The sequence below is a fragment of the Anneissia japonica genome, unplaced genomic scaffold (genome assembly GCF_011630105.1).
Source record: "Anneissia japonica isolate Jap-2015-1 unplaced genomic scaffold, ASM1163010v1 scaffold288169_len85590_cov117, whole genome shotgun sequence".
Classification (NCBI taxonomy): Eukaryota; Metazoa; Echinodermata; class Crinoidea; order Comatulida; family Comatulidae; genus Anneissia; species Anneissia japonica.
In genome coordinates, this window is record NW_022720604.1 from 43,481 (window position 1) to 53,389 (window position 9,909).

General features: G+C 34.4%; 1 protein-coding gene across 1 annotated transcript; it reads right to left on the reverse strand.

Moving 5' to 3' along the window:
• Positions 1-1,226: 1,226 nt before the first annotated feature.
• On the reverse strand, positions 1,227-4,663 carry LOC117111385. Its single transcript, XM_033254297.1, has 2 exons — positions 4,584-4,663; positions 1,227-1,809 (listed from the first exon to the last, which is right to left on the reverse strand). The coding sequence occupies exons 1-2, from the start codon at positions 4,590-4,592 to the stop codon at positions 1,369-1,371; spliced, it is 450 nt and encodes a 149-aa protein (XP_033110188.1). The 5' UTR covers positions 4,593-4,663; the 3' UTR covers positions 1,227-1,368.
• Between the last annotated feature and the right edge of the window lie 5,246 nt (positions 4,664-9,909).

The window sequence follows — 9,909 nt, forward strand, 5'->3', positions numbered from 1 at the left end:
TAACAACAACAACTTTGGAAGATCCAGAATCGATGATCATGTTGTTACAGTTTATAAACAGATTGGTTTGCAATCCTATACGTTAATGACATCGGTTTTGCATTGTGATCGTTTGTTTTTGAAATAAGCGTAATATAATACAGGGAAAAACATTGTTATAAGCGAAAAACATTGTTATAAAGTTTTTATTCAATTCATATATTTATTTATTGCATCAAGTAAACTCCAATGACGTCTACCAAATAAACTAATAATATACATACCATATAGTTTACAATTTTACGAATAAAGTATCTTTATGAATTACATAGTCAATTATTAGTTAGGGCAAAACCAAGGAAAACTGCCTTTTTACGGTTTGTCAAGGTTTTATAACCCTGACCCCATACTATTTGAAATTAGCTTGGGGCCACCCAGAGAACTGACATTTTGACATTATTGCATTTTTTAGGCACTTTCATCAGTGATCAAGGTAACGGTAGCCTACACTTTTTATGTATTCGACATCGAATCCTAGACCTTAGGTGATTTAAAAGATTTCCTTATACGAAGAGAGTATAGCTAACGACAGACAACAGTATTAATGAAACAATATAATAAAAATAAGCGAGTATTAAAAAAAGTTAAATGTGTAAATATCATTGGACAAGATCTGACAAGTGTCCAAAGCCAGTAGCGGATACAGGTGCTGGAGTGGACTTGTGTATGAACGCAAAGATAATAAATAGAAGTGTTCACGGCAGAGCAATTTTCCCCGTCCGCCCGGCGGCGGTATATATCAATAATATAGGCACCGCTTATGTTCGATTGTTTCATGTAGTTTCTCCACTTCGTCAAATTTTACCTCACTCGCGGGAGGGCGGGTGTTCTATCAATTTTAATGCAAATACGCCAGAACAGCTCATTCTTCTGCTATTTAAGTTCTTTGATAAACGTTCAGGTTGTCGTTTAAAAATAGCGCGTGTAGTAAATGCATGTTTTTGTTCTATATTACGCATAAACTATCATGATGTATGAATATATTAAATATGGTGATGCTGTAAAATTATTAACAAAAATATTATTTATTTCATAAAATTAATATAAAATAAATTTATTTAATAATAATAATAATAATAATAATAATAATAATAATAAAGATTTATAATGCGCACATCTCCACCAATGGTGCTCAAAGCGCACTGCTAAATTTCACCATATAAAAAAGATCAAAAATAATTCCCAAACAAAATTCCATGCAGATTTACTGCTTAATGTTGGAATTGAGGTGAGCATTGATACGCTTTGTACTTCTCGCCTCTTTTTTTCTCCACCAAACATGTTCAACAAAATTATTTCATTACTAGAATAAAATCAACGTTCAACATTTCAAAGTTTTATTTCACAAACGTATCCAACTTCGAATGAAAGACAGCTTGCATCCACTTCTTTCTCTACCAGGTTCACAACAACACAATTGCCTCCTCCTCTGTCAGTGTCATCCTCTAAAGAATATTCATGGATATCGACCATACTTCCATTGTTGTAATAGTAGGTCGATCCGACATAGTTCCAATCCAAGTAGACAAAATATATCCAAGATTTAAATTTATCTAGTATGGCAAATTCATTCGGAGATGTCACGGAGAAATAAGATGCAACCTTTGTGCCAATGGTGTACTTCTCGCACATCGTACTGTCTAGATTTTCTCTTACAACCAACCCGGTTTTGATTACCTTGATGCATCGGTTTCCGGGAATGGTGTACCAGGTAGATGGGCAACTGCTGTCACACACCACAATCAAAAGCAGCAAAATCATGAATTTTACCTTTGAAGAACAAATAAATGACTTGTAATTTAAGTAACTTAATACCCACCAATATGTTGTATTATGTTACTTTCTATATTAGCATAAATTATGTCTATGTTACATAATTTGCATATATTTGTTATGTTATGCCTTTGTATACTTGAAATTGACCTTTTGACATTTATTTCTTTCAAAACAATTATAATCAAGTTTCAAAAGTATCAAGAAAAAGGCAAATGCCAGTTTGATGACTCCAAAATGACACTTGTGTCGGGCAAGCCTAATCATACTTAAACCAATTAAATATTATAGTTAAACAATGAAACAGATACAAAAACAAAAGAAAACCCCCAAAAACAACAAACAATTTAACATCAAAGGATAAGCAACAATCAGGAAGCATAATAACAGAAATTATATAGTTAAGATAAAGAGAAATAATTTGAGAAGATATATTATTTACTTTTTTTGAAAAAAACCATTTCCATGAGTGTAAATGTCATTTGGAAGTTAATTAAATAGTATTGTACCACTATAACGAATATTATGTTGCATTTGAATAAGTTTGGGTTGCGGATGCTGAAGATCACGGGAAGCCCTAGTATTGTAAAAATGGATTTTAGAATTTGTTAAAAAGCTACAAGACAGGTTTAAAGGAGTTTATTATTAATTTATTTTTTTTAAATACATTGCTGGAGTTTGTTGTTAGAGATAATGCAAACAGCTTTTTGTTTAAGAAGATATATTTTTTTAAGATTAAAAGGATAATTGTTTGCCCATACGATATTACAAAAACTAATAAATAGAAGAATGTGAGAGCAATAAATATTGCGAAGAATGTAGGAAGGTAAAAAAGAAGAGAGTCCATACAAAATACCAATGTTGTTTTTGAAATTTTGATTTCAATTTGTTTTATATAGGTTTTAAAGTTTAACAAGAGGTATTATTTGGTCTTCAATAAGTATATTGGGTGTTTCCCTTTTTTGGTGACGAAGTACAAACAGCATGAAATTTCATTTGTTAATTTTAAAAGAAAGTTTTTTAACAATAAAGTAATCGTGTATATTCTTTAATTCTTGGTTAAATGTGCTTAAAATAGATCTGAAACTAACGTTGGAATAGAAAATGGTAGTATTGTTTGTCTGCATAACGATAAAAGTAAGAATCGTAGAGGCATTTGGAAAATCATTGATATAGAGTAAAATTAATAGGGGACCAATGATAGACCATTGAGGCTGGTAATGGATTTAAAATCAGAAATACAATTTAATTTTTTGTGCATTTGAGCCTAATTTGAAAAGTAATTATTAAAGAGATTAAAAAAAAAACACCACGGATTCCATGATTATTAAGTGTTGAAAATAAAAGTGAGTGATCTATAGTATAAAAATCCTTTGATAAGTCAAAAAAGACTGTCCAGATGCAAAGGAATTGTTTTGAATTGTATCCGTAATCTTGTTAGTAAGGTCAATTAAAGCAGAAGTTGAATAATGTTTTCTAAAACCAAATTGTTATACAAAATATTAAATTTATTTATGAACTCATAATTAAGGTCATAAATAAGTTTTTTAAGGATCTTTGAAGAATAACACGTTATATCGTCATTGCGGACATATAAAATCCGCATACGCCTTCTGAATGGAAATTGAACGATAATAATTAAGGTTAGACCATTTTAAAAAATAGGTATTACTTTTGCTATTTTCAGGCTGTCGGGAAAAACACTAGTAAAAAAGATAAATTAAAGATATGAGTATGTGGAAAAAGAATAAGGTCAATAGATTGATTTACAGCATTCCCACAGATGTCATCAATGCCAGGAGCCTTGTTGTTTTAATGGATCTGACAATAGACCTTTCCGGAGTGTCAATCAAACTTAACAGCTGACTAATCAGAACAGCGCTAGGGATACGCGAGTTTCTCACAAACACACGTGTCCCACAAACGCACGTGTTCTCGTATGATTTAACGCTGTCGTCTTGTAGGACCTTAGCAACAATATCCAAGGGGCGGGGCTTAGCGGAAAGGTCCATTGTATAAACTTCTTGGATTAGGAGGATCCGTGTAATCACGAAAGGTTTTAGATGTATTTATTATGGATTTTGTTAGCAAGTTTAGGATCAATATTTTTGAAATATTTGTTTAACGAATGTTCAACTATGTAGGGGTCTTTTATTAATTTCAATTCCAGATGTATTGTTATTGCTTGATGGTTTAAGGAGGAAATAGATAAAACGCCAAGCACCTTTAATATTGAATTTAAATTTGTCAAACGAATTTGTGTAGTACAGTATTTTCTTTAGCAATTTTAAGGAGACCCATCATTTTAAGGGTTTTCTAGTAGCAAATCGCATATTTCTTTTTAACATTAACAGAAAAATGTACCCTCAAATACTCGTTTACCAATCATTAATCCTTAAATGTACAAAATGGCGCCGAAATTGACCTTTTGACTTTAAATAATTGACCCTTGACCCTTAATTCTAAGGGTTTTCTGGGTAGCTTAACGTTATTATTCAACATTGACAGAAACACCTACCAAAATATAGACGTTTGAGAAGTTATTAAACCTTAAATGTATAAAAAAAAATAGCGGCCATTGTGAATTCAAGATGTCCGAAAATGTCCTAACGTTGTTTTTTCATACTTAGTGTGGTCCATATAACACATATATTTCAGCAATAAAACATTTTCTTGCAATTGGTTTAATAGAAAATGTAATTTCTTGCAGACTATTTTTTAGTTTTTATTCATCTAGGCCTAAATAATTTAAGTATCCAGGTATGACTTACGTATTCCATGATGGTGCGAAAAAATATCGGCTTATATATCTTCAGTTTGTATCCTGACAATTAATTATTATGTCGTTTTGATGTCCTAAGTTAAAGTGTCACTGTGTTTAATCTTAGTTCGTTTTATAGTTCACGTATACCTAATCAAAATAGTTTTTATTCATCTAGGCCTAAATAATTTAAGTATCCAGGTATGACTTACGTATTCCATGATGGTGCGAAAAAATATCGGCTTATATATCTTCAGTTTGTATCCTGACAATTAATTATTATGTCGTTTTGATGTCCTAAGTTAAAGTGTCACTGTGTTTAATCTTAGTTCGTTTTATAGTTCACGTATACCTAATCATGCATACATTATTAAAGTAATATCCAGAGGTGACGGAACTAGGGGGTGCTGTGTTATGGAGAGTAATGTGTGACCGGAAATGGTCTGCAGTCAGTTGGTTGTTACCATGCGCAAGTGATGTTGGAGTATATAGTACAGCAATTTGAAACTATTATGTAGGCCTAATGAATGAATAAAGTTCGGAGTTTGTCGGGTAGTGAAATGATTATTTCACATTTTAAGTGCTCCTTAAATTCATAAGTGTAAGCTAAATTACGGTGATTAATTAATTAATTATTTCGAATCCCTCTTTCCAAGAGGGGATGCAAATGCTTTGTGAAAATGAGTACGCCGCGGTACTCATTTTCACAAAGAAATACACACAACTGGTTAGCTAACAATTATGTCAATGTTACATGAACACCTGGGAAGGAAGGTGCAATCACGTTCAAAACGTCTGTACTGTATGGAGGAGGGGCTGCTGATGTACTGTGTTGCGGGGGACGATGAGGCATAAGACTAGGCCTAGGCCTAACTAAGACAGTGGAATTATATGTGATAGAAAGTACACTTTCGGAAGAAATAAATTAAAATAAGAAAAAAAAAAAATAATCTTGTATTAAGTATTAATTTGTACGCCTATTGTTTAAATTGCATATCAAATGTATACGCTAATTCGAAAACTAATTAGTACTGCACTACCATATAGAAAATAGTGTTCTATTTTCTCTATGGTACTACTTAATGTATTACAGTTTGCTATCAATTTTAGACAGAATATTTCCAGCGCGTAAAGCTGGTTTTCCACTAAGCGAATTTATTCGCGCGAATCAAAGCGTCAGTTCGCTTCCTGAGTTCTGATTGGTTGCGCATTTTTTCGCTAGTAAAAACTCTGATAGAAATGTGAATGCGCATGTGCATGAGCCACCGCTTTCCATTTGCGCGAATACATTCGCCAAGTGGAAAACAGGCTTAAAGAAGTAATACAAACAGAACTCAGGTTAGGCCTACACCGTTGCACATTGAAAAGTTTAAGGTTTTGAAACTGTTAATTCAATTATAGTAACGTCACACCGTAAGAATCTTAATACAAGAAGTCAAGAGGTTTATGTATTTAGTACTTTTATCGCCCGTAATTTGTAAATTCTAACATTGCAAAATATACACAGCAAACACAAAATGTTCTTATCAAGTTTCAATTCAATTAACATTTATTGCATTAAGTGAACTCTGATGATGTATAAATAATAATATAAATGCCATATTTTTGTCCAATTTTACAAAATATGTATTTTTTTTAATGCATTACACAGTTTAGGCCTATACAATAAGCATATTGCAGTTGAACATCCATGAGCGACCACTCTTCAGAAGAACAAATTTTTTTGTATATTTCTCATTAAGATTATTTTCAGCAACTATCTAGAATGCATATCACTTACGACGAAATATGCGTGTGAAATAAATTATGTTCCAAAAATACGTCAACTTAACTTTTGTTTTTATTGTCATAGCCTTCACCACTATATTAATTATGGAACAACGTGCATAGGCATATATATATATTTCAATTCATGTTCTTCAAGTCAACTATTGAACACTGTATATTTACCTTATATTATATATATATATATATATATATATATATATATATATATATATATATATATATATCAATATATATATATATAGGCCTATAGATATATATATAGGCCTATAGATACAAAGGTCAACATGGATATTTCCGATTATTTTTTATCTGAGCTAATTTAAATTTAAATAATAAGTATATATTTTGAGCAATTGACATAAAAATCAACTCACTGCAACCAATGTTTACCAATATATAAGAACCCTATTTCCAACATCTGCATTTCCGGTCATTTTTTGACTAAATGTTCACAACATGATTAGAGCAAATAGAAACATGAACGTTAAAAAAGGCTTGTACCAAAATTAACTCTCTACCGCGATGGGATGAGGAGATACAAGGGTTTGACGTTTGGCAATGGCGTCACGCTGAGGGGTTGCGGAGCGCCAACGCCCCGAGGTATTGTAGGAGCCCAGATATTGTAGTTTAAAAAAATTGACATCATGGATCTTTAACAAAGAGCTCGCCTTCAACTTAATATGTTTAGATATTATTTATTTTCTGATCTCTTTTATAATTAGGCCTACAGTATTATCAAGTAATTTTAAATTTATTTTGTTATGGTATCTCATGTATTCTTTAGATAATAAATCTGATAATTGTCAGCAAAAAATATAATATTGTTTCCCTTACTTGTTTTTCGATCAGATCAGATCAAACTAGCTGCATCAATATCATCAAGAACACACTGCCAGCTGCCACGCAGGCGGCTCATGTCAGTGGGATATGTTCGATCGTGGACGGCAGAAATATACATTCTCATGAAAAAATTGTTAGCATGTATGAAGCCCCCTCACCCCACAGTCAGCGCCAGGGCCCCACAAACTCCGTGACGCCACTGACGTTTGGCCCTGACATTTTGATCTTTCGCCAGATTTTAAAAATGTGTTGGTGTTAGTCTAAAAAAATGATTGTTTGATTCCAATCATGCTTGCATGAAATACTCACTTCATACCATCTAGCTTTTTCTACCCTCACTCACTCGCCACTGAGGAAGGACTATTGTTTTCCGAAAGCTCTGGTTCTATCTCTGGCTGTTTACTTTCGTTTACTTTTTAGCTGTTGCTTATCATTTTTGTATCTCTACTGAGATCCAGCCATTGTTTCTCATAGCATTGTTGTTTTTCAGTATTTTGCCTTTTAATCTATATATCATTTTCTACTGTTTGTATCATTTTGATCCAACTCTGCTGTAATTCTGGAGGGTACTGTGGACAATTTCAAATTTCTACGACGCTTGTCGGAAAAACGCGTCAGGTATCGTAACCATCTTATATTTATCTTGAACATCGTTCTAACAATTCGGCTCCTAAAGTACTACAATTTCTGTCAGGTCTGGTATTCCATTCGCAGATCGTGACTTCCATTCCCGCTGAAATGGCGTCCTTAACAAAAATGCATGTCGATTAAATGAGGTCCTAATTGGCAACTGCCGCAAACTCCTCAAAGACATCGAGACAATATCACTTCAACACAAGTGATCCAACCTTCGCACAATGTTTGGCTCTCACGTAAACCTAAAAGGTTCATTCGGCGCTTTAGTGATAATCCGTGCAACATCACGGATTCAGTTGTTCAAATTAACTGTCAGCTTTCCGAAGGAGAAACCAAACTTCTATCCCGAGGACTCAAATTTTGCCCAAAACCGAGGCAGGCTGACCCACAACAACTATCTTTGGATCTGGAAGCTTTCTTCCGACGTTTAAGATGCCGCGAATTTTTCGCCGATTCCGACGGCAACACCACGGATAACACGGGCAATGTTACCAAATTCAAACCTGAAAGTACCTGGAATCCCCTTAAGAATCGTTGCCCAGCATTAGAAACTTTCATTCAGGCCATTGAGGAGGACGTTAAAAACCACACTCCTAGTCCAGATTTCCGCGACAATCTCACAAAAAATGAGAGGCAGGCCATCGCCAATTTGCTTCAGCGTGATGATATTATCATCAAACCAGCTGATAAAGGATCTGTCACTGTCGTAATGGACATTAAATTCTATGATGAAGAGGAGTCCTTAAGACAACTAAACAATCCTCTTCACTATCGGAAGCTCACAGAGGACCCCACTCCGGAAATTTCTAAGGAAGTGGAAAAATCTGTATTAAAAATGTTTAAAAAAGGTTCCATCGATCCCAAAATTGGACCCCATCTCATCCAGGTCGAACCGGCACCAGGACGTTTCTATGTCCTACCCAAAATCCACAAAGCAGGCCATCCTGGCAGACCAATTATTTCGGGCAACGGTACTGCTACAGAAAAAATCTCTGAATATGTGGATGATTTATTGAGACCATATGTTGTTGCTCTCCCCTCGTACATTCAGGACTCCACGGACTTTATCCGCAAAATTTACCAAATTTCAAATTTACCTAATAATACTGTTCTGGCTACACTTGATGTTTCTTCATTGTATACTAATATCCCTCATGAAGAAGGTGTTAATGCGTGCATTTCAAATTACAAGCAAATTCGGGGAAAACCCCATCTAAATCACATCTCCGTCAACTTATGCTGATTCTGACCAATAATAACTTTGTTTTCGGCGACGGTCATTACCTTCAAATTTATGGCACAGCGATGGGCACCAAAATGGCTCCATCTTTTGCTAACTTATTTATGGGACAATTTGAGGTCAATTTCCTGTCCCTACAGCCCAAGAAACAAGATGTTTGGTTTTGCTACATTGATGATATCTTCATGATCTGGACCCATGGTGAAGATAGTTTGGATACGTTCCTATTGAACATTAATTCAGCTCATCCCACAATCAAATTCACTGCTAACAAATCCACAAGCAGTGTAGATTTTTTGGACATTACCGTGACCATGGAAAATGGTGCACTTAAAACTGATCTCTTCCGTAAACCCACGGATAAGCATATGTACCTGCTCCCTAAAAGCTGTCACCCCCCGCACTGTACAAAAAACATTCCGTACAGCCAAGCATTGCGCATGAGACGCATTTGTTCTTCGGATTTAGATTTTCAGAATCGAACAGAAGAACTATCCGGACATCTCCGGAATAGAAATTATCATCGAGGACCCATTGAAAATGCTATAAAAAAAAAAGCAAAGGACATACCTCGTGCTCAAACACTGACGAACAAACCACGTCAACGATCGACCAAATTGCCACTGGTCACTACCTTTCACCCTAGGTTACCACCACTAAGGGCTATAATTCAGAAGCATATGCCCATTCTACAGACCACAGGACGTCTTAGGTCTGTTTTTCCGGATACACCGTTCATAGCCTATCGCAGACCACCTAACCTTCGTGATATATTAGTACGATCTAAATTCAAGAGGCAAACTAACTCTTGCGACAACCGTAATTTGGGTAG